General features: G+C 59.6%; 3 protein-coding genes across 17 annotated transcripts in view; all 3 read right to left on the bottom strand.

Moving 5' to 3' along the window:
* Positions 1 to 918: 918 nt before the first annotated feature.
* On the bottom strand, positions 919 to 1808 carry TMEM89 (transmembrane protein 89). Its single transcript, XM_086368118.1, has 2 exons — positions 1493 to 1808; positions 919 to 1121 (listed from the first exon to the last, which is right to left on the bottom strand). The coding sequence occupies exons 1-2, from the start codon at positions 1784 to 1786 to the stop codon at positions 936 to 938; spliced, it is 480 nt and encodes a 159-aa protein (XP_086224244.1). The 5' UTR covers positions 1787 to 1808; the 3' UTR covers positions 919 to 935.
* Positions 1809 to 4011: 2203 nt separating this feature from the next.
* Positions 4012 to 14791, bottom strand: SLC26A6 (solute carrier family 26 member 6). Of its 15 annotated transcripts, none has more exons than XM_086368106.1 (22): positions 14702 to 14791; positions 14008 to 14519; positions 12484 to 12642; positions 12038 to 12177; positions 11696 to 11806; positions 11005 to 11168; positions 10645 to 10809; positions 10414 to 10566; positions 9951 to 10033; positions 9719 to 9866; positions 9348 to 9461; positions 9138 to 9215; positions 8728 to 8823; positions 8532 to 8638; positions 8287 to 8356; positions 7105 to 7197; positions 6908 to 7012; positions 6458 to 6553; positions 5185 to 5364; positions 4871 to 4925; positions 4480 to 4616; positions 4012 to 4277 (listed from the first exon to the last, which is right to left on the bottom strand). In XM_086368106.1, exons 3-22 carry the CDS (start codon positions 12600 to 12602, stop codon positions 4263 to 4265), a joined length of 2229 nt encoding a protein of 742 aa, XP_086224232.1. In that variant the 5' UTR covers positions 12603 to 12642; positions 14008 to 14519; positions 14702 to 14791; the 3' UTR covers positions 4012 to 4262. The 15 variants fall into 15 exon arrangements, 7 of the variants coding, with proteins under 7 accessions (XP_086224232.1, XP_086224233.1, XP_086224230.1 ...); XM_086368107.1 differs by having other exon boundaries at positions 14371 to 14519; XR_015151707.1 differs by lacking the exon at positions 8287 to 8356 and having other exon boundaries at positions 14371 to 14519.
* A 973-nt stretch (positions 14792 to 15764) lies between these two features.
* Positions 15765 to 26232, bottom strand: part of CELSR3 (cadherin EGF LAG seven-pass G-type receptor 3) — a 29751-nt gene continuing 19283 nt past the window's right edge. The window contains exons 22-35 of the mRNA XM_086368103.1: positions 25824 to 25991; positions 25472 to 25598; positions 25177 to 25383; positions 24805 to 24979; positions 24467 to 24579; positions 23429 to 23508; positions 22790 to 22913; positions 22249 to 22365; positions 21995 to 22143; positions 21632 to 21747; positions 21181 to 21339; positions 20459 to 20659; positions 18760 to 19648; positions 15765 to 17553 (exon numbers count right to left, since the gene is read on the bottom strand). Of these exons, the coding sequence (XP_086224229.1) occupies positions 17526 to 17553; positions 18760 to 19648; positions 20459 to 20659; positions 21181 to 21339; positions 21632 to 21747; positions 21995 to 22143; positions 22249 to 22365; positions 22790 to 22913; positions 23429 to 23508; positions 24467 to 24579; positions 24805 to 24979; positions 25177 to 25383; positions 25472 to 25598; positions 25824 to 25991 (2653 nt within the window). The 3' untranslated portion in view covers positions 15765 to 17525. The remainder of the gene's footprint in view (positions 17554 to 18759; positions 19649 to 20458; positions 20660 to 21180; positions 21340 to 21631; positions 21748 to 21994; positions 22144 to 22248; positions 22366 to 22789; positions 22914 to 23428; positions 23509 to 24466; positions 24580 to 24804; positions 24980 to 25176; positions 25384 to 25471; positions 25599 to 25823; positions 25992 to 26232) is intronic.

Raw genomic sequence — 26232 nt, 5'->3', positions numbered from 1 at the left:
TGTGGTGTTGGAGAAGACTCTTGAGAGTCCCTTGGACTGCAAGGAGATCCAACCAGTCCATTCTGAAGGAGATCAGCCCTGGGATTTCTTTGGAAGGAATGATGCTAAAGCTGAAACTCCAGTACTTTGGCCACCTCATGTGAAGAGTTGACACATTGGAAAGGACTCTGATGCTGGGACGGATTGGGGGCAAGAGGAGAAGGGGACGACAGAGGATGAGATGGCTGGATGGAATCACTGACTTGATGGACGTGAGTCTGGGTGAACTCCAGGAGTTAGTGATGGACAGGGAGGCCTGGCGTGCTGCGATTCATGGGGTTGCAAAGAGTCTGACACGACTGAGTGACTGATCTGATCTGATCTGATCTGATGGTAGAGGAAGGGAGGAAGGGGGCGGTGAGGGTCCCTTGGGGAGGTTTAGCCCTCATCCTGCTTCCGAGGGGTCTTAGAGCAAGAGCCACTTAGATGCCTCCGCATGTTTGAGATGTCATAAAGATGAAGGCTGCCAGGGCCCACCCTCTAACCCCCAGCCCCAGCTTAGGCCCCGCAGACTCAACCAGGAGCCCTAGCTGACTCAGCCACATGGTCACCTCTGGGCTGCCCTCCCCAGACCACCCACATCTGCCCTGATGGCCAAGTCTCCTCCCCACCACACTGGGGACCCCTGAGAAGCCCCAGAGGAGCAGTTGTATTTGTGAGCGTGATCCCTAAAGAGGAGGGCTGAGTTGGGATGGGGGGCGATGGAGCAGTGTGAGCCAGCCCAGGCCCCACCTGCCCCACCATCGAGGGGCACTGAGGCCTCAATGGGTCTGCTGGCTCAAAAAGTAGGAAAGGGGCATAGGGTCCCGACAGGTCTGACAGAACGAGACACACTGGCCTGAGCCTGCTCCAACAAACCACAACAAGCCACCAGGCAGAGAGAGGAAAGTGTTGGGTCACCCGGTCTGGGCGGGAGTCCCCTTTATTTGGGAGCGCTGCTGGGCGGCTAGACGCTGCAGGTGGCACTCAATATGCAGCAGGAGGGAATCCAGCATATGCAGGACGCCGAGGAGGAGGGCGCGGTCTGAGATCGGGCCCCGTCGTTTCCAAGTGGTGCAGGGGTGGGCAGCCAGCTGCGGATGCTGAGGACAGGACCGAGAGGCAGGTGTGAGAACAGAGGGAAGGGACAGAGGCATGCTGGGAAGCAGGGGCTTAGGGTGATAGAGGATCAGGGAGCGACCGATGTGGCCTCGTGTGGTCGTGGGCCCCACGCAGGCTGGGTGAGGGCTAGAGATATTACAGGGGGAAGACGGGACAGGTACCCCCCACCATGGGAAATGGCCAGGGGGAGGATGGGATAGGGTACCACCCATAGGAAATGGCCAGGGACTGTTGGCTGTGGACAGACGTAAGGCCCCTGGGGAGGAAGGGATGAGGGAGGGGCGGCAGGAGACATGAGTGGGGGGATGGGTAGAACAGAGCTAAAAGGTGGTGGGGATGGAGCCTGGCTCACCTCACTCTTAGAGGCCTGTGAACGCCGCCGCTGCATCAGCGCACGGCTGAGCATCAGCATCATGGTCGTGGTGACTGTGACCCCAGCCACCGGGTAGATGCGGTTCGTCCCCAGGCCCATCCAGTAGCCAGGACAGCCCAGGCTGCTCTCACAACCCTCCAGGCTGCTTGGCTGGCACCCCCAGGGCTGTAAGTCCAGGCCCACCTGGTACCACATGGGCCGTGACCAGGCGTGGGTGCACATGGGCATCGTCAGTAGAAGCAGCCATGGCAGGAAGGACTGTATGTGCAGCATGGCGGCAGCAAGTGCCAGGGCCGGAACCTGGGCGCCTGGCAACAGGCAAACACCCCTCCCCCGGGGGAGCAGGCGAGGCAGGAGGTTCCGGCTGGGCCCATGGCTTTCAGGAGGGGCAGTGCGGCCAGGAACCATGGGATGGGGGGCAGGCTGGGGGTGCAGAACCGAAGGCATGCCCCCTCTCCCCTCCTCCTCACCTAGCATCCAACCCCTAAAATTCTAGCCCCCACAACTCCTAATGCTGCTCTCCACCGGTGACAGGCCGATCAAGCCAAGTATAGACGTGCTCCCTGCTTCCCAGACTCAGCCCCAAGGACCACTCGTGAACACCCAAAAATGCGGGCACATACTCTCAGGAAAGAAGCCTGAAGGCTTGCCCTGGCCTGTGAGGCGCTCCGTGCCCTGGTCTCCCCTGCTGACCCATGCAGACCACACTGGTGTTCCTGGAACACACCCTACGCCAGAAGCACTGTCCAAAAAGATGACTGGATGGCAGCTCAAGTGTCACCTGCTCCCTGAGCCTCCCTTCTAGAACCGTCCTGGGTCACACAGTCCCGTCTCTCTCACATGACCCTGCTTTACTTTCTTCAAAGCATCTCTAAATACAGGTACACCTCAAAGATACTGTGCTTCAGTTCTAGCCCACCAAAATACATAAAGCGAGTTGCGTGACTTTTTTTGGTTTTTCAGTGCATATAAAAGTTACATTTACTCTACACGGTATTCTATGAAGCATGGAATAGCATCATGTCTAGGAAAAAGTACATACCATAGTAAAAAAAAAATCACTTTATTGCTAAAAATTGCGAACCGTCATTGGAGCCTCCGGCAAGTCATAGCACTAACAAAGATCACTGATCACCGATCCTCATAACAAATATAACAAATTGAAAAAGTATGAAATACTGTGAGAATCACAACATGACAGAGACACAAAGTGAGCAACTGTTGGAAAAATGGTATTGAGAGACTGGCTCCAATGCAGGGTTGCCACAAACCTTCAATCTGTAAAAAAAAAAAAAAAAAAAATACAGGGCAATACACAAAGTCTCCCTGTAACTGCAGGCCCATGTTTGTGGTTTCCCTGCCACTCCAGCACCTATGCTTCACTTAACCAGTATTTACCCAGCACCTCCAGGTGCCAGGCACTGTTCCTTGTAGCTGGAGACTGTGACATCGTGACAGGCAGCGTGACTGCGTGACAAAGCACCCTGACTTCCTGGGCAAGGATGTGGGGAGCGGGCGGTGGGGGCAAGGCACTGAAGGCCAGGAGAGAAACAGCCAGGCAAGGGGGCCCCCTCCGCTGGCCCAGCACCTGAAAAGGGCAGGCGCACGTGTTTCGGCAGGTGACGCGAGTCTAGAGCTGCCACAAGCCATCTGTGGCATTCGCTCATTGAATACTCATTAAGCAACCCACAAAGTGGGTACTATTCTCATTCTCTCCTGAGGAGGACAGAGGCCCAGAAAGATTGGACCCCTCAGCCTAGCCCTGATCACTCAGCATCAGCTGGCCCAAAGGACCACTGCTGTCCACAGGGCCACACGCCCAGATGTCAGTGTTTTATGGCTGAAATCAACACGTGGTTCTTGGCCGACAGTGACCTGCAAAGTCCAGATAGTCTAGTTATAGGAATAGGCAATTTTTCCCCAGGTAAAACAATCACGCGCATTCTTTTTTTCTTTTGACCATGCTGTGTGACTTGTGGGATCTTAGTTTCCCAGCCAGGGATCATATCCTCACCCTTGGCAGTGAAAGCTGAGTCCTAACCACGGGACCGCCAGGGAATGCCCACAATCTCCTCACTGCAGGTGTTCTGAACGCAGGTGTTCACAGCACACTGAATGCAGATGTTCACAGCACAGCCCCCGGGGGCTGCCCAGTGGCACCTGGCATGCCCTCACCTGCTTAGGTGTCCTTGTGAACAGGTTATTCTCGAGAAGCAGCTCTGATTCCAGCCACTTTATAGACGAGGACACAGGCGCCAAGGGCTGCATGCAGCAGGGGATGGATGGGGTGCGGAATGTGGACTGGGGATGTCCCTGCCCTGGGCCTGGCCCCCCAGCTTCACACTCCCCCTGTTCCACACTCCCCCTGCCTGATCCTGCCCTCCCCAAACTTTTCCCCCAACTTCTGACTCCAGTTCCAACTTTGGGGTGTAGGAAGGGTCAGAAGCCAGGGCTGCGGACCACACCCTCGCCCCACCAAGCCACAGCAGACCCTGGTATCAGGCAAACAAATCTTTATTCCTGAGGTTAAAAACACGCTTGCTCCTCCAACTCGGCCAGTGTCTCATCCCCAGCCTAGAGCATTGAACTTGGAGTCCCAGGACCTCCATCCCTGAGTTATGTGTGTGAATGTGCGTGCACGGAGGGGACTCCTGGTGACGTCCGGAGGCAGCCCAGGGGTGGGGGGTTTCTCATGGGTACCCTGTCAAACCTTCAGAGGCAGGCAGTCTCAGGCGGAACGGCAGCATGGTCAGAGTTTGGTAACCTGGGCCGGGAGAGAAGGAGAGGAGGGTCCTGTCAGTTTCCAGAGGACAGCCTCCTCTCCAGGCAGGAGGGGAAGGCAGTGGGTCCTTGCGGGACAGAGCCATTCTGAGTCATCCAGGAAGGGCGGACTTCCCAAAATGGGGTCAGGAGGGGACGAGCAGGAGATAAACAGACAGAGCTCAGCAGGCCAGAGGTCAACTCACCAAAACAGGGTCGACGGGGCCGGACCTCCGGTGTTGGAGCGCAAAGAGGACAGCGTCGTGGACCGAGGCAAAGAGGTGCTGCTTGGTGATAGAAGCATCGAAGAAGTGCCCATCCTCAAGCTGCATGATCACAGGAGCTGTGGGCAATGAGTAGGTCTCTCCTGACTCCAGAGCCACCAGGAACCCCCAGGCGCTGGCAGAACATCCCCCTAACCACCACCTCTGTGGCTTATAGCTAATCCCCCACTCGTGACCCTTGACCCCAGCCTCCCAGGACACCTCTGACCTCCAGTTTCAGAGAAAGACTTTTTCCCTGTGCTGCCTGGAAGACTTCTCGGCCGGAACCCCCACCCCCTGCCCGGACCTCTCTCTCTGTGTCCACCCCACGCACCGTGGCAGGCGGCCATGTACACCTCCACCTCAATCTCCCGGAAGTCGCGGAAAATCTGTGGCACAAAAGGGGGCCAGGCTCAGGGCAGGCGGGGGGAGAGAGTTCAAAGGGGTAGCTCAGGGAGGACCAGGCTCAGAGTGGGGTTCAAGGGCTCCGAGTGGGGGTCAGGGTAGGTGGGGGGAGGGAGTTCAGAGGGGTAGCTCAGGGTGGGGGGACCAGGCTCAGAGGGCTCTTGGAGCTAGTTTAGGGTCAGGGTTGAAGATCAGGATTGTCCTCCCCGAAGGCCCTTCTTAGGGACGCCCCCAGCCCCTTACATTCTTCAGGCTCTTGAGACACACAGTGTCCACGAAAGAAAAGGAGCTCAGGTCCAGGATGAGGGTGTGGAAATCTGGCTGAGGCAGGCCTAGGGCCTTCAGCGAGGATATGTCTGAGGCTTTGGCATCTTCTGGAGCCCAGGCTCCTGTATCCTCTAGCTCAGTCCCTGCGCTCGCCTCCTGGGGAACCAGACACACTGCAGGGGCCGCCCATGGTAAGGGCCAGAGGGCAGGCGGGCAGGGAGCGGAGGGGAAGGCAGGGAACATGCACGGATGTGTGGAGACACAATCAGACGTGAGAGCATACACGTAAATGCACACATATATGGGGTATGCAGGGAACACAGGAGGACAGGGACACGGGGAGCTGGTATGCAAAGACAGGAGGGACACATGGGGACACCCAGGAGAGGACACCCAGACTCGGGGAGCACACAGACCATGCTCTGTTACCGCCTGGGCCCACGCTTATAGGGACATTTAAGAAGGAAGGGGAGACTTTCCTGGTGGTGCAGTGGATAAGAATCCGCCTGCCAATGCAGGGGACGTGGGTTCAATCCCTGATCCAAGAAGATCCCACGTGCCATGGAGCAACTAAGCCGCGTGCCACAACTACTGAAGCCCATGTGCCTAGAGCCTGGGCTCCGCAGCAAGAGAAGCCACCGCCATGAGAAGCCCGTGCACCGCAACAGAGAGTAGCCCCCGCTCTCTGCAACTAGAGAAGTCTGCACAGCAACAGAGAGCCAGCATGACCAAAAGCAAAAGAAATTAGCAAATAAAAATTATTTGAAGAAAAAAAAGAAGGAAGGGGATCCAGAGACCATGCCCCATCCTCAGGGGGCCAGAGTGGAGTGGGTAGGGGGCGCTGGAGCAAAGCAGAAGAGACACACGGACACACGTGCCCACGCGGACATCCCACTTGATATCCACCAGAGTCTCTACTTGAGATCGGCGTCCTCTTTGACCCCAGATTTTTCCCACATGCCCAGCCCCTCCCCGTCCCCGCTCCTCCCATGAGCACAGATTGTGGAGTCTTATGGGATCCACAAATTCAAGGTCTTTGTCCAGGCATCAGATTACAGACTGGAAAGCCCCAAGCAGAAGTCTATGGCATATCATGAGAGGTCTCCCTGCACAGTATCGGATCCATCACTCCCCTCCTCCTGCCACTGGCATGACAACCTTGAACCCACAGCTGGTAGGTCCATGGACTTCCTCCCGGGATCACCTGGGCACCCTCATCCCTGAAGCTCCCTGCTCCCTCCAGTCTCACCCTGGCCTTGGAGCCCTCCACATCGTTGTTGCTCTCGATGTCCATGACAGTGGGGTTGACGTTGATGGAGACGGACGTGCCCTTGGAGGCGGCAGCCTAGGCCGGGAAAGGGGGCGGGCCAGGAAAGAGGTGTCTGAGATGTCAGGTGACAATCAGGCCAGGCAGGCCTGGCGTTGTCCCCTGGCTTTCTGCAGGTAGGTAGGTGGACCAGGAACTGAAGCTTGGGACCTGGAGCAGCCAGGCTGAAGGCTGTGGGGTTGTGACCCACTATAGGAAGAGGACTGTGATGGTTCATGCCACCACTGGCTTAGGAGGCGGGAGAAAAAATCAGACTCCCCCTAGAGCCCTGACCTGCCAGGGGAGGAAAGCAGGGTCCCTGGGGGCATCGGGGAGCGAGGAGAAGGGCTGAAGAATGAGGGTGAGCGGCTGGGAGGGGTGGGAGGGCCCTGCCTGTTTGGGGAGCTTATTCTCCTTCTGCAGTTGCTTCAGCTTCAGCTCTTGCTTCCGGAGCAGCTTCTTCTTCTGGGAGAGGAGGTAGTCCACATCCACACCGCACTGCAGCGAAGGACAGCGCAAGGGATGTGCAGGTTGCGAGAGAAGAGGGACCCTCTGCCCCTCGCCCTCGCCCCGCGGACCCCAGGCCTCACCCTCTGCTTCAGTGAGTCACTGTAGAGCTCAGCGTTGGCGAAGTACACGGTGACTGAGGAGCGGAAGACCTTCACGCCTGGGACCTCCCTGGCCTGGGGACAGGTCAGGTTGGGGGTGGCTGAACCCTCGTCTCTCCTAGCTGCATCGTGCCCTCCTTTCTTTCCTCCCCCCGTGTGCCCTGATACCTTCCACCCCAGCCCTCTGCTCCCCAGCCAACACAAGGCCCAGCCTGTGGCCCGTGCCCTCCCAGGAGCTGGTGAGGTCCTGTCGGAGCTTCTTCTTCCTCCTCCAGGGGGTCCTCAACCTCTGCCACCCCATCCCCCAGTCCTTCTGCCAATACCCAGGCTGGGGGAGTTCCCTGGTGGCCCAGTGGTTAAGACTCCCACTTGCACTGCAGGGCCGTGGGCTTGATCCCTGGTCTGGGAACTAAGATCCTGCAAGCCTCGCAGCCAGGTCAGGTTTTAGCGGCTCTCAGCTTCTGCTTGGGTGTCCAACCCTAGCACTGGGGGGCTGTTTCCTGAATGCAGACGGAGCTCTTCTACAGCTGCTAGCCCAGCCAAGGCTTCCCCAGCTCCCACGCCACTCAGGACACTCCAGGTCTCTGCTCGGCCTTTAGGCCTGAACCACGTCCCTGCCCCCCCCCGACCCCCACTTCCCCCACCTGCCTTGCCATCCAGCTGAGCTCCTCCCTGCATGTCAGTCCCCCCCACCCACCCTCCCACTCTGCCTCATGTTCTGGGCTCAACCTTCAAGTCTCCATGAGGGGAAATGAGCTGGTTTGATTCCGGAGCCCCCGCCTTTGTTCTCAGAGCTTGGCACGAGGCTTCTCAGGAGGTAAAGGACAGTAACTCCATTGATCAGATCCGGAAACAACTTCCCCTACATCCTGGTGCTCTGGATCTTGCCCCTCTGCATTCCTGACCCAGGGCTCTTCTGCAGGACGGGGCTTGTACTGCTGCCTCCAAGATGGATCCCACCCCCGGGCCCCAAGGCCCACACTCTGAGTGTATGTGTAGGGGGACCCCAAATTCCTCTCTTGAAATTTCACGGACCAAAGCACCGTCAGCACCCCACCCCACTCCCTTGCCTGCGCCAGGCGTGGAAGGCGCTGACAAGGGATGATCCAGTTTGCCCCGTCCCTCCCCACCCGTGTCACCCCTGGCTCAGCCCTTGCTGCTCACCCCTGAGTACTCTGCCACGTCTCTGTAAATATCTGTGTCTGGCACCTGCCCCAGGACAGAGTAGTGGGGCCTGTAGACGGAGACAGTGCCACAAGAAGGGGGCGTTAGGAGAGGGGGCAATGGGGGCTTTCTAAGGAGCCTGGGGTCCCCCCCCGCCACAGATGTGGGAAAGCTGGAGGAAGCCAGTGGGTACCTCGTCCCCTCAGCAGCTGGAATTGGGGGACGACATCACAGGGGTGACTTACATCTGGGTGCGGACCACCACGAGCATCAGGGAGAATACCACTGCCACTGCCAGGCCGAGGTCCAGGTTCAGCAGGATGGTGGCCACAAAGGTCACCACCCAGATGAGCTGCAAACAGAAGGGCCGTGGTCCACAGGCTCCCGCAGGGTCACTGGGCTGAGGCCCTGACCCCATCCCCAGCGTCCCAGCCGTCTCACCAGATCCATTCGATTGGCCTTCCAGAGGGAGACCACGTCAGTGCACTGCATCACCATGCCCTTCAAGTTCACAATAACCACGGCGGCCAGGACCGCCTAGGGGACGAGGAAGGCCACCAGGGGCTAGTGAGAGGTGCTGGCTGCTCACTACCCTGAATCCCCCGATGAGCCAGACTGTCCTGGAGCGCCTGGTAGGACCCTCCACAACACCAATTACCTCCTTCCCTCGGAACCTAATGCCTGCGCTCTGACGCTAAGGTTTTTACCCCTGCCCCTCCACTCCAAACCTCTCCCCAGAGACTTCCAGCCTGACCCTGTATCCTTCCCCGTCTCCTGGGACATGATGGACTGCTCTGAGTTCCTGGCCTGGCCCAGGCCCTCGAGCCTGGCTGGGTGGGCTGGGGGCTCACCTTGGGTAGGTCTTGGAAGAGTTCTCCCAGTTTGACGATGATAATGAGGATGAAAAGGGAGGAGATGGCTCCAGCCACCTGTGGAGTGGGTATAAGCAGGGCGGGTGGGCTGGAGTGCAGGGGAGAAGTGGGGAGAGCCGAGGGGGAAAGGGGGAGCAGGGGGAGGACCACCCAGCAAAGCAGCGCATGCGGAGGCACACCTATGCTCACCTGTGTGTTGCCCCCCGTGCTCTCCTGCACCAGGCTCCGAGACATAGAGCAGCTCACAGGGAAGCACTGGAAGATGCCCCCAAGGAGGTTACTCAGGCCGAGAGCCACCAGCTCCTGAGCGGGGAGTGAGGAGCGAGCACACGTCATTTGCGGTGCGGCGTCACCCTGTCCAGGCCGACGCACCCCCACCTCCACGCCCACTCTGCAGCCCACAAAGACTCGGCCACTGTCCCGCGTCCCCTACGCGGCCCCAGCACATCTGTGTGCTCTTTTCCTGTCTCCCGCCTGGTACTCCATCCCCCCACCCCTTCCCAGGGCCTGGGGTCTGGGGACCCCTGCCCGCTCCGTGTCCCGCATCCCATTCCCCAGACCTGGTTGCTGTACACCCGGTAGCCGTGCCTCAAGGCGAAGATCTTGCCCAGCGAGATGGCGATGGCAAACCCAACCACAGCGATGGCAAAGGCATTACCCAGAAGCTTTGCGAACAGCTGGGGGCGGGGGGCCATCGGGGGCACCAGCCTGTGAGGGGCATTGGTGAGGCCAAAGGAAGGTTCTGGGCCTGGCCGCCCAACCCTCCCTGACCCGACAGGGGCCGGAGCTCACCCTGCGGGGATTTTGCCCACGATGTCCACCCCGAATGCCTGCTTCAGGCCCACACCGTAGGAGATGCCTGTGGCTCCAATGAGCTGCGGGGAGAGGACAGGGTCAGGGGAGGCCCTGGCACCACCACCGTGAAGTGGGAGAGAAACCAGAGAAACCACCCGGTGGGTAAAGAGAGAAGCCTGAAGCGAAACCTTCAGACAGGTGGGGCGACGTCAGCGATAGGCTGAGAGCGGCACACCACCGTTTCGAGAAAAGGAGATGCTGCCAGGGGCGGTCTACTGGGGTTCCCCCCTCCCCGCCACCCCGTCTTCAGTCCCCACTACAGCTAGTTTCTAAAAACCTGGGGGATGCCCACACGGCAGGAAATCTCCTCACTTACCCTTCCCCTAGTCTGCCACCACCCCCCTACCCCACGTCACCCTCCACCCTATCCCCACCCCCGAGGGGCCCCAGAGATTCCAACCGTCAGCAGCTCCCCGGGGAGTGGCATGGGCAGATGTCGCCGTAGCTTTTCATTCAGCAGCTTCACCAGCACGAGCACCACTCCCGCCACTATGGCAGTGACCATGGTACCGACCACCATCTGGGGCAGCTTCCAGCAGACCTCCAGTACTGTCTGAGGGGAGGCGGGGTCACAGCCAGCCCTCCTGGTCCTGGGCCCATCCACCTGTCCCTCCTCCCTGCCCTCACTCACATAGATGAGGGACAGCGGTCCAGAGCGGCTGCTTAGATGGAGGCCAAACACATACTTGAGTTGCGAGACAAACACGTGCACGGACGCGGCCGTGGTGTAGGCTCGGACCAGAGGCTCTGATAGGTAGGTGACCACGAAGCCGAAGTGGACCATGCCCAGCCCCACCTGTGGGGTGCACGGGACAGTCAGGGGAGGTGAGGGTCCTAGCGGTGGCTGGGGCAGAGCCCAGGGCAGGTGAGATCACGAGCAATGAGGGGGGAGGTGATCGTCAGACACTCAGAGAAAACTGTCAGATGGGGTGGGGTGGGGGTGCGGGGTGGGATTGGCAGTCAGGGGCATGTACTCCTGATGGCTCTGCACCTGGAAAAGGCCAACAAGGACACTGAGAGTGGAGGCCAGCTGCACCCGGGTAGCGTCTCTGGCTGCCACATCGAGTGTGGAGTTCAAGCCCAGCAGGAAGGCGTCGTCCGGAGCCAGTGATTCCATCACACTGCCCACCATCACGGACATGACGGCAAAGGTGCCTGCAAGGGCAGATCAGGGTGGTCTGAAGCGGGGAGAACACGGCCTGCCCTGGATTCTGGGTCTTAAGGGAGCGACCAGGAGACACCCAGTTCTAGACAAATGTCCCCAGACTATGCTGTGCTAATGGAGGGCAGTGCTGACGGTCAGGTATGCACCCCAAGTTCCAAGGCTCTTGAGGATGCCTAGCATCATTTCCCCTGCCCAGACTGTGTCCACGGGCTCAGGATGGCTCCCCTAGTGAAAAGTGGAATGGGGAAGGGTGCATGGCCTGACTCAGGCTTCCAGGCTTGTGCCAGCCAAGTCTGGGCCCCATGAGTGTATTCACCCACCACATCCTCCTGGGTCAGGGCCTCTAATCATCTGAATCTGTGTCTGCATGGTCAGAGGCCCAGTCCCACCTAGAATGCCCACACCAATGCCTCCCTCCCTCTTCCCTAGGTCTTTCGGCCTTGCTCAGTGCCCCCTCTCCCTGCCCCCATGGGGAATGTGGGCATGCTCCTGCAAGGTTAGGCCTGGCTCCACTCACCCACAGAGATGTGCCGGGAAGTCCCAAACAGGAAATAAACAAAGACAGGATAGAAGGAGCTGTAGAGGCCAAACACGGGGGGCAGTCCAGCCAGGAGGGCATAGGCAAGGCCTAGAGGTGGAATGGTAGCAATGTAGACTTGAGGTCAGGGGCTTGGAAGGATGCAGAAATGCTGGCCCTGGGTCATGCACCATAGTCCCAGGGGCAGGAGTCATGCTTTTGGCCATGGGGAAGGCGGGGGTTGAGGTGGGGGTGGGGTGCACAGACCACAGGCTAAGGCCTTGAAGGGTCAGGATCACCATCCAAGGGTTGAGGGTAGTGTCCAGGTCAAGTGTTGCTTACCCTGTGGTAGCTGCATAATGGCCACACTCAGGCCAGACAACAAGTCACCCAGAAGCCAGTCACGCACAGAATACTGGGGAAGCCAGGCCAAAACCGGGAGGTACTGAAGCAGAAGGGCTTGGGCCCGCGCACGGGAGCACCTGGGGACACCAGGGTAGGTATTAGGTGCTGGTGGTATTTTAGTTGCTCAGTCGTGTCCTTCTCTTTGTGACCCCCAAGGACTGTAGCCCGCCAGGTCCCCCTGTCCACGGGATTTTTCCAGGCAAGAATACTGGAGTGGGTTGCCATTTCCTTCTCCAGGGGATCTTCACGACCCTGGGAATTGAACCCGGGTCTCCAGCATTGCAGGCAGATTCTTCACCGACTGAGCCACCCAGCCCAAGCCCACGTAGGTCTCAGAGGCAGGGGCTCCCTCGGTCCTGGCCAGGGCCCACCATCAACCTTACCGAAACCAGGTTCGCCACTGGAGCGTCACTTGTGCTGGGCTCCGGCTCCCCAGCTCCTCCAGCTGTTCTTGGTTCAGCAGCGGCCGCTCCACATGGTAGTCTCGCCGCCTCAGTTCCATGGCCTGCGTCCTGGACAGCAGTGCCTGTGTGTCCCTCTCTCTGGTGGAGGGTGGGGGTGGGGTGGGCAGTGAGGCCAGAAACAGTGTGGGCACAACCTGGCCCAGCCGCCCCTAGACCTCCACCCGGGGCTTGAGGATGCCCCACCTGGCTTTTCTAGGTCTCAAGATCTAGACAGGTCCAACCCCCCAGCCGCCTCCTGCAGGCCCCAAGGCCCACGCCCAGGCAGGGGCAGTACCTGAACTTTGGCTAGTGGAAGACTCTTGCTGGGCCAAAGTCCCCCACAAAGAGACAGCAGGATGAGCATAAGCCACACTTCAGCCCAGGTGTGGCTGCCCAGCCTTTGGTGTTCTGTTCACCAATCTAGCTCGCAGGCTGACTGCTCCTCCCAGCCTCCTCCCCCAACCCCTGCTCTCCGCCAGCCAATCCCTGTCCAGTCTGAGTCCTTATCCAGCCGCCCCACGAACCCAGTGTGTGTTGTCTGAGAGTGCAGACAGGGGAGAAGGAATCCAGCACACCAGGCAAGCCTCTTTATAGGAGGAGGTGGCTCTAAGAAAAGGAAAGCATCGGGGCTAAGACTGCCCCCAGAACTCCAGTCACACCATCCAGGTGGTAGGCAACTGAGGCCCCATCTGGGAAATCCAGGGGCATGGTTCTCACCAAGAGGGAAGAGTTTCGAGCCTGGAAAGGGACGCTGTCTTACTAATGGGGGACAATCTCACTTGAGAAGATGATCTCTGGGAGGATCTCGCCTAATAGGAAGCTCTTCCCTAACAGGTAAGTTTTCACCAGCTAGGTGAGGTCTGTCCTGGGGAGAATCTCTGATCTGCCCAGTGGCTACCATCTGAATAAGAGGAATGATCTTACTGGAATAGGAGATCTGGGGGGTGGGAGGGAGTTCTTAGGGTTCCCTGATGGCTCAGTGGTAAAACAAATAAAAAAAACGCCTGCAATTCAGGAGATGCAGGTGCGATCCCTGAGAATCCCATGGACAGAGGAGAGGAGGCTGGTGGGCTACAGTCCATGGGGTCTCAGAGTAGGACATGAACGATCGATCGACTGAACTCACAGGCTTGGGGAAGGAGTTTTTACCTGGGGCACGCTGTCACCTGGGAGAAGCTGTCCCAGAAATAGTTCTTCCTTGGGAATAGGAGCTCTTAGAGAGTGAGCGCTTACCTGGGGGAAAGTTTTCACCTGCCTGGGAACTTCTGATCAGGAGGGACTTCTCACCTAAGGTAAGCTCTGAGTGGGGAAAGCTCTCACCTAGGAAGGGATCTCAGAGGGGGAAAGCTTACCTGGAGAGTAGCTCCCCTCTTCAGGGGGAAAACCTTCACCTGTCAGGAAATTTCTGCCCTGTGAAAAGCTCTGACCTACGGTAAGGTTCCCAGCTGGCGGGCAGGAGCTCACCTGGAAAGGGCCTCTAACCTGGATGTCCCGGTGGAAGGAGGGAGTGGAGTGGGTGCAAGGACGATCCTGAGACTATTGGCATTGCCGACTCACAGAGATCTTTGAGCCCCCCTCGCCCCTCCTCCGTGAGTCACTTGAAGTCTTAAAGGGCGCCCACTCCCGCCCCCTCGCCTCCCCCTGCCGCCGAACCCGCGCTTGGAGGGCGGGGCCTAGCTCTTTGGCCCCTCCCTCTAGGAAGGCCCGGCACCCAGAAGGGCCGGAGATCTCATTCCCGGACCAGTTGCATCGCTGGGTGGACTTAAGCCCTCGCTATGGACACTCTTGCAGCCACGTCCAGGGCCCCAACGCGCCGGACCGGCGCACCTCCTGGGCCGGAACTCCTCCGCACACAGCCGCCTCCCGGCGGCTCCCGGCTAGCCCTCGGACGGCGCTGGAGCGGCTTTCCTCGCAGCCTATAGGGGCTGGGGTCGCGCGGGCTCCCGCCCCATCCCTCGCTACGGTTGGGCAGCCGCCTGCGGAAAATCCACAAAGCGGTAAACAGAGGCGCGGCAGGCGGGAAATGCCTGCTCGGAACTCGGTGGTGCCCCAACCCCTTTCCTAACTAACCCAAGCCGGGGGCCTGCTCGGGGGCCAAGGGCTGGTCCTCCCCTCGGGCACTCGAACACGAGGAACCGAGGCCGCGCCCTGCACTCACCCCGGCGCTTCCGACAGCCCCATGGCGGGTGGGCATCCAAGAGGCGGTAGCTACCAAGCTCGGGCAAGAGGCCGCTACGGCCCTAGAGGCGGGGCCGGGACAGAGGCGAGGCATGAGGCTCACTCCCAGCGGCCAATCCCCGGGCAGAACGGGGAAGGCTTGGGCCAGTCAGCGTGCTGAGGCGGGGCTTAAGGGACGCTCCGCCGGCTCAGCGAACCCCAAGGAGGGAGATTTAACCCTTTCCTTCCCCTATGGCTTGGCTCTGGCTCCTCCTCGTGGCCCGACTAATTCTCTTGCCTGAGCGGGTTGTGGGACTAAGCGGGATTAAGGACCTGAGCTGGTTCCTGAGTGGTATGGGGCTGACACTAAGTCCTGGCTTCTTGCGGAGGGTGCCCTCGGGGTGGGGAGCAGAATGTCTAGGGGCGCGGCTGATGACCAGAGCCTTAGCTCTCCGTGGGGTGTCCGGGTCTGTGGGGCCTCTCATGCCTCCATGAGGGCACCACCCTCAGGCTTTGACCCTGAGATCTGGCATGTCTCTAAGATCCGAGGGGCTCAAGGGCTCCCTTCAACGCTGGGCCCACAGACCTGAAAGTTTGCAAGCTCCGCCCCCCACCCGGCCCCCGCCCCCGACCACCCTCCCCAAAGGAAGCACATGATGTCGAAAGGCTTCTGCCTGGGTTCCTGATGAACGGGATGTCCCGACAGCTGGGGGTCAGTGGTGTCAATGGACTGAAGGCAGCTCCTAGGGTCGGTTTGACAGCCAGAGCAAATGCCAAGTCAGGGCGGCAGGCTGGGCAGACTTAGGAAGCCATCAAGTTGCCGCCTTGACGGGGCCTTACCCTGTGCTCATACTTCAAGCCCAGCTTCAAGTCGAAGGGACAGAATTCAGGATGAGATCGCAACCTGGTCCAGATCTTCAATGAAATGAGCTAAAAATAGCCGAATATTCTCGGGGAGGAGGAGGGGGCAGTGCTCAGATTTCTCCCCAAGGTCAACCCCGGGAAATCATTCATAGCCACCCTCCTACCCCATCCCCCATCCCCAAAGAGAATAAGGCAATAACCATTTTCTATAGAAGTTTATTCCCAAAACAGAGCGCGGCTTCACGGAACAATTTACACAGACAGGAAAAGGAGCCACTGGGCTGGAGGGGGGACTCCCCCTCCCAGAGAGGGGCAGCTACAGAACCTAGGACATAGCAAGGACAACCCCCTCTCCCCACAGCAGACCCTTCAACCCTTCAAGGGCTGGGGTCACTCTGGGTAAGGAGAGCTGGGGTCCTGGCTGGCGGGATTTGGCACCAGTCAGTAAAGTAGAACTTTTAATCTCCTTAAAAACTGCCTCCCAAGAGTATGCGTGAAGGAGGTGGGTATCTGCACAGACCTTCCACAGCCCTGCACGGCTGCAGTTCCTAGTGGTAAGAAGATGCCTACACTTACCACTGGGCCTTCTGGGCCTGCTGTTCAACAGGGGACTCAGGGCTGACCTTTGGCCTGAGACGACTAGGGGGTTAGAAAGCCCTCAAGATGGCCAGGTTCAGGGTCCTCACAGGTGGGTCCTCCAAGCCCCTCTCCCACTTTCTCTACCTTTCACTTGTAAACAAAGGGGGAAAAAAAACAAACAAAACATTCTCAACTGTAAACAAAGTGTAAAAAGTTCACAAAGTTTTAAACTGTAAACAAAGTGTAAAAACTGTTTTAAACTCTTGACCTGTAAACAAAGTAACAAAATGTCAAAGCCCCCAGTTCTGGACAGGAGAGGAAGTAAAAAAAGTGAGAGATTGTGAACTGGGTCCTAACAGTCGTTTTTCCCTTTACAAGGGAATCAAGGAGTGATGGAACTGAGTCACTTCCTGCAGCCCGGGTGCCTGGGGCCAGGGAGGCTCCTGTAAACATGGGAGGCAGTGGCACCTACATTCTGAGTCTTTAATTCCCTTGTTTTTGCTCCCTTTTCTCCCCCTCCGACACCACCCTTCAGAATAAATTCTAGCAGGGGGCAGTGTCAGGGAACCAAATGGCACCACGACATTTGTACGCGGCAGGGGCAGGGGTTGCGAGGACTCCATCCACCCTCTGAAGGAATGTCTGAATAGAGGCCTGAGCCCCTCCCCGTGGGAGAAGGGAAGCCTAGATCTGTAAACATGACATCTGCTCATCCACCAGCGCCCCACAGCATCAGTCCTGGGACATAAGGCAGTAAGTGGCAGGGACTCCGCATAATAAACACACACATCCACGGGGAGGGGCAGCATGAGCGAGCCCCTGTGAGGAGGTCAGAGGACCCGTTTTCAAGACCAACCCCCCCTCCCCGAGTCCCCAAAGTGTGCCCTGTGGGACATCCAAGCAAAAGCAAAGATTAATTCTGCACTTGGGGCCCCGACAGTATGCAGATCAACCAGGGAATGGGGGGTGGGGGTGCATTTACCCCTCCTGTCTGAATCCTCCCCGTTAAGATGAGAGGAAAGAGCCAATAATTTGCCAGGGACCCAAATGGGCCCAAACTCTGTACCTCTTTCCCCTCTGTCCCCCTCCCCCTCCCAGCCCAGCCTCAGAACCCCGGGAGACAGAAAAGCTGAAAAATAACATAAGCATATCTCTCTGGTTACAAAGGTACAAAATGTATAAAAGTCCTTCCCCGGCTCCCTCACTCCCCGCGCCTGTTACACACTTGCACACGCTCACAGACGAGCATGGACAGTCAGTGCTGCAGCAAAAGGGAGAGCTGGGGGCGGGGCTGTGGGAGGCTGAGTCCCGAGTCCGGAGTCCCTTTTGTTAGCCCAGATCCTCCATTGCTCCCCGCTGGTCCTCTTCTGCTCAGCCGCTCCTCAGGAGTGACCTTCACTTCTGGGAACTCTGCGGAGTTGAATGTGGAGATGGAAGGCGGTTGCTGAGAGTCAGGTCCCCCTGGACACCCCACCATTCCTGACCCGGGCTGCCTCCCCCATCACCTTCGCCTCTCAGACTCCCCAGCCAGGGCCTTTGGCTGCCACCTATGTCTTTTCTCTAAGCACTGAGTGAGCACCTACTATGTACAGGTTCTGTTAAACACCTGACCCCAAAAAAATCTCCCTAATCTCCGCACCTCAACAAGTTTGCTACCACAGGCCTATTTTGCAGATGATGAAACAGGTTCAGAGAGGTCAAGTGTGAGTCCAGAGCCTGAACCCCTGCTCAGTCCTCCCAGCCCTCCCCAACAGTCAGACCCCAAGGCTAGGCTGCAGGAGGGCCCAGGGGGTGCTCCCAGCTCCCTCATCCTCACCCCACCCCCTTCCAGAGCCTTGGGCACCTCAGACCTCCTCCTGCACCCTCTCCTTCCTGTCTTCCCCCCGATCTCTGTTCAGGTTCTGATGGTCTCCTTCCCCAGTCCCAGGGTCTCCTTCCCTCCGAAGGCTTTTGTCACCCTATGGACCTCCACAGAACCTGGCCTAGTTGTTCCTCCTCCTTAAAACTCAGCTCCACTTTCGGCTTCCAAGGCCTGGTCCTTTCTGGCTCCTCCCCACTCCCTCTCTGACTCCTGTACCCAGTTTAATCCTCTACCCCACAAATGCCCGAGATGCACCAAGTCCCAGCTCAATTCCTGTGTGGCCCACCCCACAGTGCCTCCAGGTAGGAGGAGCTGCATATCGACTGAGTGAGCAAGAGACTGAATGATTTACTCTCAAACTGAAGTTCCAAGCCTGCCCCTACGTCTGACTTCTCCTTATCCACACTCCACCCTAAGCAAAGTTCCCAAGCAGAGACTCCTCCCTTCCCCTTCCATGTTCCAGGCTACCTCCTGCCCTCCCCCTCCAGGAGCTCAAGCCCTTCGGAAGGTACCTGACTCACCTCCTGCATCCAGGAGGTGCAGGCCCAGGTCACATAGCCACCCATTCCTGCTTATCACCCCGCTCATTGCCAGACTTCTGCCCTCTGCCCGTGGCTCCCTGGCTGCACCGAGCCCAGGGCAGCCCACGCTCTCTGCCAAACCCCACCCCATCTGGTGGGGGAATATAGGGCAGGGTGCATAGGAGATTGCCCTAAACTGACAGGGGTGTGAGCAGGTGGCTGGATGCCACTTACTCTGAGTCGGGAGACAGCTCCGAGATGCTGTGGGAGGTGGCGGAGCGTGGCGTGGAGGGTCCGAGCGCAGAGGCAGTGGCAGAAGGGGTGGGGGTGGTGTGAGGGCCCGAGGGTGTGCCTGAGGACTGCACGGAGGAGGAGAGAGCCGAGGAGGTGAATGAGGCAAGGATGGAGGAGAGGATGTCTAGCTGTTCTGTGGAGGGTCCGTGGCTAGGGCCACTGGCGGGCGCTTCCCGGACTCTGAGCAGCTGCGGGGGTGGCCCAAGGCCTTCTCGTGAGGGGTGCCGGCTAGGCGCGTGGTCCAGCGGCTCCCCTGAGTTCGATCGCTTGGACAGAGAGTCCAGAGGCCGGGATGGCAAGAGGGGGTCCCTTGAGAGTTGCCGCTGGGGAGACAGGGGCAGAGGCGGGGGCTGTGGGTCAAGGTCCCGGGCACCACGGGGCGGGGGCAACGTGCGCAGCCACTCGCAGGGTGCCCCTCGGTCCAGCGCATCCCGTGACCCGAAGCGGCCCGCCGTGGCACCAGGGTGGTCCCTGGGTGGCTGCCGCCGTGGTAGGGTGCTTCCCCGATCCCTGGGCTCCGGGCGGCCTGGCACAGCGTCCAGGCATTCCTGGGAACCCGGCCGGCTCAGGGGACGCAGGACCGGGGCGGGGGCCTCCTCCAGCTGCTCACGGCTCAGCTGCCGCCGCAGGAGCAAATCCAGCTGTTCTCGGGAAGAGTAGCGGCTGGCGGGCTGCGATAGGCTGCCGGTGCCCCCACCGGCACAGATGCGACCGTAGGAGGCAGCCGGCACTGCACGGTGGCCCAAGGTGGCAGCACGGCACCAGGACAATTCAGGGGCGCCTCGGGTCTGTGGCACCAGCGGGTACTGCAACCGGTTCTTCAAGATGCCTGCAGGAGGAACACGCGGGGGACAGTGTGTTGAGGGTCAGGAACTCCCCTGGGGCTAGGGATGTAGCAGCGTCTGGGATCCCTGGGACACAGACTTGGGGGCAGAAACCATTTGGGGAAAGGGTACAGAGGCCGCTCCTGGGAATCACAGAGAGGTTGCAGGACAGGGGTAAGAGTGAGGTGGCAGTAATCCACGGTCTCAGGAGAGAGGTGGTCCCCTTGCTGTGGGGGTAGGGGCAAATCATCCCCCAAGATCAGAGGAGGAGCAGCCCCCAGGTCAGGGTCAAAGGGCAGGGATCCCAGGGTTGGGGCAGGAGCAGTCCCTGGGGTGACGCAGGAGTAGAGGCAGAGACCCCCTTGAGCTGGGACAAGGACAACCCCTTGGGACCCCTGGAAAGCACGACCAGGGGAAGAAACCTTCCAGGGGGACAGGGAGGAATCCCATGAGTTAAGGCAAGAGTGGCCCCTGGGGTCTCTGTGGGGCAAGCACGTCTCAGGCCAGAGTGGGGCTGTCCTGTGGGACCGTGAAGCAGCATAGAGGAGCAGAACCCCCCACACAAGGGAGATAAGTCCTCAGGGTCCCTGTGAGGCTGTTTGGATTAAGAGGATGAAATCCACTGGCTCAGGGCTTGGCCACTTCCCAGGGTCCCTGGAGCACAGGCTAAAGTCAGTCTTTTGTTCTGTTTTGGTTTCGGCCGGGGCATGTAGGATCTTAGCTCCCCCAACCAGGGATCGAACCCGCACACTCCCTGCATTGGAAGGCGAAGCCTTAACCACTGGACCCCCAGGGAAACCCCGAGGGCTCCATACCTTTTCTCTGGCGCTGGACCCCACCCAAGGAGGTTTCATCGCCACTGGTCAGGGCCAGGTCGGGCTGGTTGTTGTTGGCTGCGTCCTTGCTGGTGTCCAGCCCCAGGCGCCTTTCAGAGCCCCAGGTCTGCAGAGCACAGGGAGCAGCCTCGCACTCCCCCAGGGCTGGCCAGTAGGACAGGAGGTCATTGCCGTCCACGTCTGCGGAGCCAGGGTCGATTACAAGAGTCACCGCAGGGTCTGGCAACCCCGCAATCCGGACTCCGTGGCCCCCTAACCCTAATGATGCCTGAGATCTGGGCTTCGCTGATGCAGCAGCAGTAGGAATAGGAGGGTGTCTCTTGGAGATCCATGGAACCATCCAGGGACTGATAAGCTCCCCCTACTCTTGACTTGAGACAGACAGAGACTGGCGGTGGGGAAACCTGATGACTGAGGGGTCAGGAAGACCAGGCTGAACCCCACCCCTCAGGGAAGAGGAGGGATGGCACATCACCCTGTAATGTCCCTGACCTTGCTCATCTGTTGCCTGGGCCCCTTCTGGGTCTCTAGCCAGCAGAGCTCTGGTGAGAGGCTGGATGGGGAGAGGTGTGGGGGCACCCCATGATGACCCCAAAGTCAGTCCCAGGAATCTTCAGGGGCTAGCGGGGCTCCTGGGTTCACACCCAAGTGGAATATGGGGTATCTCTTGGTCATCCATGGGGTCAGAGGGGTCCTATTACCTTTGGGGTGGGTAAGGAGCCTCTCGCTCTGGGCTGCCCGGCGGAGTGGACGCTGGAAACGGCCCCGTGTCCGGCCATTGTCCTCACTTTCTGAGGATGGGATGGACAGACTTCTCTCCTCCTCCAAGGACAGGTCACTGTCAGAGTCGGAGTCTGCGCCTGGAGGGGGGAAGGTCAGGAGGAACACACAGCAGTGGCCGGGGGAGGTGAGGGCCGTGGGGGTCTTGAGGGAGGCTCTGGGAACTCGGGGCAAGCTTGGAGTAGGAGGCAGGAACAGGAGGGCTGGGTCATGGCCAGGAGAATTGGGGCTGTCTGGGTAGGTGCTTCCTGGAGCTGCGACCTTAGGGGAGCTTGCCCCAGCCCTGTCAGCTGCTGCTCCCACCTGGGGGCAGAAGAAAGGGGAACGGGGGAGAGACCCTCTGAGTCCCTCCTCCCTGGCCCGGGCCCCCACCTCCACCAGCATCTCGATGGAACATGGCCACGTCCAGGTCAGTGGGGCCAGCGTGAGCCTGGAGGCCATGGTCAGTGTGGTCAGCAGCCGAGCCATGTCGAACCAGGACGTTGTCCCTAGAAACGCAGGAGCCCCCATCAAAGAGGGATGTGACGGGGTGTTTTGGAAGCAGGGCACCTGTGAGTACCCAGCCAGCCGCACACGGTATAGCTCTGAAGGTACCCCTGGGTGTGTGGCAGAAGACACTGGGGCAGAGGCAGCAGAGCAGAGGCACAGATGGCCAAGACGGGTGGAGCCAGCCCAAGGACCCGGTAATGCCAGCCCCGGGCCGTATGCCCCCTCACGAGGCGGCCCTGCCCTCACCTGAGGTAGCTGCGGCCCCGCTGGCTGTCTTGGTCCTGGGTCCGGCCGGACCGGGCACTGCTCACCGAGGAGACAGTGGAGGCACCGAGAGTGATGCGGATGAGGCCGCTCTCCTCAAAGAGGGCCGTGTTGTTGTAGGCGCCAGGCCCCTGGGGTGGTGGAGGGGACAGGCATGTGAGCCAGCCCTGGGGAAGCCTCCAACGCTGGCCTCCCAGGCTCCCTACCCCAACTCCTCTGCCCGGAGGGCCCCTCACCGTCCCAGGCGCCGGCCTGGCCTCCTCGGGCGCTGCCTTCCTGCCCAGACAGGCTGGTGTCCAGGCAGCCCGGGTGTCTGAGTTCAGGACACAGAAGAGCAGCAATACCACCAGGCCCTGAGGGTCAGCGAGGATCAGAGAGGAGACAGTGAGGGCCATGAGAGGTCAGAGCAGGGCTGTGAGGGGGTCAGCTAGGGCCAGTGGAAGTCAATGAGGGTCAGCAAGATGAGGGTCAGCAAGTGGGATCAGTCATTGCAGATGAGAGTGAGGCTGTGCGGAGGCCCCAGGGGGACCCAGTAAGGGAATGAGGGAAAGGCAACAGAAGTAGTGAGAAGTCATGAGTGACTGGAGTCAGTGAAGGTCATTGTGGACCAGCAAGCAGCCAGGAGCCTCAGCACTGATGAAGGCCAGTCCAGGCTCAGCAGCAGTCAGCTGTCAATCATCGGGTGGGCATCAGCTCCAGGCCTGGGGTTAAGGCCCCAGGCCCCACCCTACCGAAGCCCCATCTGGTCCAGAGTCAGGGGGGCGGTGTCAGGGTTACCTGGAGCCCACAGAGTCCAGCGTGGAGGTAGTGGAAGGCCAGGATGCTGTGGTTGACCGCGAGAAGGCCAAAGAGCCAGGAGGCACTGATCAGTAGAAGGAGCAGAAAGGAGCTGCGAAGGGTCCTGCCTCGGGAACATGAAAGGACAGGACACGTGAGGGTCACGCAGGGCTCAAGTGGGGGACATGGGAGGACACACGGGGATGTGAAGGGAAAGGAACTCACACGGAAATGTGGGGGTCTCAGGAGGGCACTAGGGGAGTCTGGAGGTCACAGGCGGAACCAGGAGAGTACTCAGGGAGCCGCGAGGGGACATGGGGAAAGCCGACTGGAATTGGGAGGCGGGGCATGAGAGAAAGCATGGAAGGCACATGGAAACACGCAAGGCAAAGGGCAAAGTGAGCCATCCAGGCATTGGGAGACTGGAGAGACAGCAGGGTGGAGACAGACGTGTGGGGCCAAAGTAAGTCAAGGGTACCAGAGAGGGACGGCTGGCTAGGGGATGAAGGGTGACTTCATCCCCCTACCCAGAATCTGGAGCCCAGCCTGAACCAGGGGTGCTCCAGGAAGCCCCCCAACCCCACCCAGGAGAGGGCTGCCATTCTGAAAATCCCCCACTCCCCCAACAAGCTAACTCACAGCACAGAGGTCTTCTTGGCCTCCCTCTGCCCAGTGGAGCAGGATGTGCGGGCCGCGAGGAGAAACATGGTCCCATTCATCTGGACCCACAGCCAGACATGTGGATCAGGAGCAGGGCAGAGAGAGACAGAGAGAGTGAGAGACAAACAGAGAGACAGGGACAGAAGACACTGAGACTCATAGACAGAGAGGCAGAACCCGTGAGAAATATACACAGATATACAGACACACACATAATAACCAAGGAGAAACAGGGGAGCTGAGAATCATGGAAAAAGTCAGAGATAGGGAAACAGTTTAGTTCAGTCACTCAGTCATGTCTAACTCTTTGCAACCCCATGGACTGCAGCACGCCAGGCCCCCTTGTCCATCACCAACTCCTGGAGTTTACCCAAACTCATGTCCATTGAGACGGTGATGCCATCCAGCCATCTCATCCTCTGTCATCCCCTTCTCCTCCCACCTTCAATCGTTCCTAGCATCAGGGTCTTTTCAAATGAGTCAGCTCTTCACATCAGGTGGCCAAAGTATTGGAGTTTCAGCTTCAGCATCAGTCCTTCCAATGAACACCCAGGACTGATCTCCTTTAGGATGGACTGGTTGGATCTCCTTGCAGTCCAAGGGATTCTCAAGAGTCTTCTCCAACACCACAGTTCAAAAGCATCCATTCTTCCATGCTCAGCTTTCTTTATAGTCCAACTCTCACATCCATACATGACCACTGGGAAAACCATAGCCTTGACTAGACAGACCTTTGTTGGCAAAGTCCAACAAGGGAAGTCCATCAAAGGGAAGCAGAGAGGGATGGAAAAATAGAGATGGAGAGATAGACAGGTAGGGAGAGCAGCCGAGCTTGTGACCCCACATCTGCCATCTCCATGCCAGCTGGGCAGGAACAGAAAAGGAGGCTGAGCCCAGGAAGCCTGCAGACTGCCACCTGGCACCCCTCGGCCGATACCACCACACTGGCTGCAGGGCCACCTCCTATCCCATCCCACTGAGGGGAGCACAAGGTGGGACTGAGTAGAGGGTACTCACCACGAGCACAAGGATGACAGGGCCAGCGAAGCTCCAGATGAGGGGGTCGTGGATGGAGATCCAGCAGAAGTCAGGGTTCCCGTAGCCCTCGGGATCCAGGCCAACGGCCAGGCCTGCAGAGGAGAAGGGACAGGATGGAGGGGGTGTGTTCCAGAGCTGCCGACCAACCCTCTCACGTACCCGGGGAGAAGCTGGGGTGGGGGCAGGGCAGGCTCCTCCCTGAACAAGTGGCACAGGGGGCTGAGGCTAGGGTCACGATCAGGGGCAGGGGTCAGCCCACGTGATGGATGGAGGTCAGGGGTCACAGGCCTGGACAGGCCAGGGAGCAAGGCCCTCACCCAGCAGCACGGCAGGCACGCCCCAGCCCAGGGCGTGGTAGAAGCGCATGGCGCCGCGGTCCACGTTGCGGGGCTCCACCTGCATGCGGTAGAGGTGCAGCCCCTGCACGAGGAGCCACGCAAAGGTGCCCAGGAAGAAGTAGTGCAGGAGGATGGCGACCGCGGTGCACAGCAGCTGGTGGGGGTCGGGGGGACGTCAGGATCTCTCCGCCTCACTCCACCTCTGAACCCCCAACCACCGCACCCTACCCCAGCATCCCGCCCCAAAGTGACTGAGCACCCCTGACCTCTGACCATGCACTCTGGCGCCCTCCGCCTTCCTGGGCCATATGAGGTCAGCAGCACACGGGTCCCCCAACCCGGCCCCTGCACCTGGTTTTGGGTCCTGTGGATCCCCAGCAGGAACAGGAGCTCAGCCACCCCCAGGGCGGCAGCCACGTTGGCATGGATCCCCCGCATGTTGGACTTGAGGCTGCGCAGGCTCAGCAGGACAGCCGCGGTCAGCAGCAGCGCAGCCACGGACACTGCCATGACCACGTGGGTGAACACCGCCAGAAGCTCCAGGTCACCCTCCAGCCGCTGCGGGGACAGGGAGGGTCGCAGGGACTGTCAGGCACCCCTGCCCTTTGAGCCTCCCACTCCCTCAGCTCCCCGAACCCAGCCCCACCTCACGGGGGGAGGCATCCATGAGGACCCCGAAGGTGCCCGTCCGGCTGCAGCGACACCGTGCGTGGGACCCGTTCCTGTGCACCAGCTCACAGTCCCGTGCAGTCCACAAGCCGTGCTGGTCTGCCCTGTGGCCACAGCGCAGTCAGACCGACCATCCCCTCGGGGGAGAGCCCCGTCGCCAGGCAGGGGTTTATGAGAGGCACTGGGAGGGGCCGCGGGCGCCTGGAGTTCGGGAGCCGCATTCCTCATGGGTCTGGGTGCACAGGGGCATGGGTGGGGGCCCCAGGGGCAGGCTGGGCCTCCCAGGGGCTACCAGGGGGACCAAGGGTTTCCAGAGTGGAGGTCCTCACGGGCCAGGCGGGTCCCACTGCACACAGATGGCCTTGCTGCGATTCGCTGTCTGTAGCAGGCGGAACTCCAGGCTGATCGGGGACTCCAGGACACCTCGTAGGAAGTTGCGTCCGTGGAACACAGCCACACTGACCACCGGGGAGTTCATAACTGGGTTCTGGGGAACCCTGAGGAGACACCCCACCTGAGCTTGGATGCCGCCAGCCTTCCCAAGCTGACTGCCCACCTCCCTGTCTTCCCTTGCCCAGAGCTTGGGGCACCCTGGGCTGGCTGTTGTTTCTGAGAACTCCTTCAGCCTCCACTGAGTGGCCTCAGCACCAGGAGTCCATGGCCTGGTTCTGCAGAATTACAGCTGAGGGGCTTTGGATCCATTGCTCACATTGGAGCCTGCAGCCTAAGCAGCTGTAG

This window comes from Bos grunniens, chromosome 22, assembly GCF_055505025.1.
Source record: "Bos grunniens cultivar Pamir isolate PY7600 chromosome 22, Bosgru_T2T1.0, whole genome shotgun sequence".
In the NCBI taxonomy this organism is placed as follows: Eukaryota; Metazoa; Chordata; class Mammalia; order Artiodactyla; family Bovidae; genus Bos; species Bos grunniens.
Note: the sequence above shows the minus strand (reverse complement) of the source record. Positions and strands in the feature narration are given on the sequence as shown.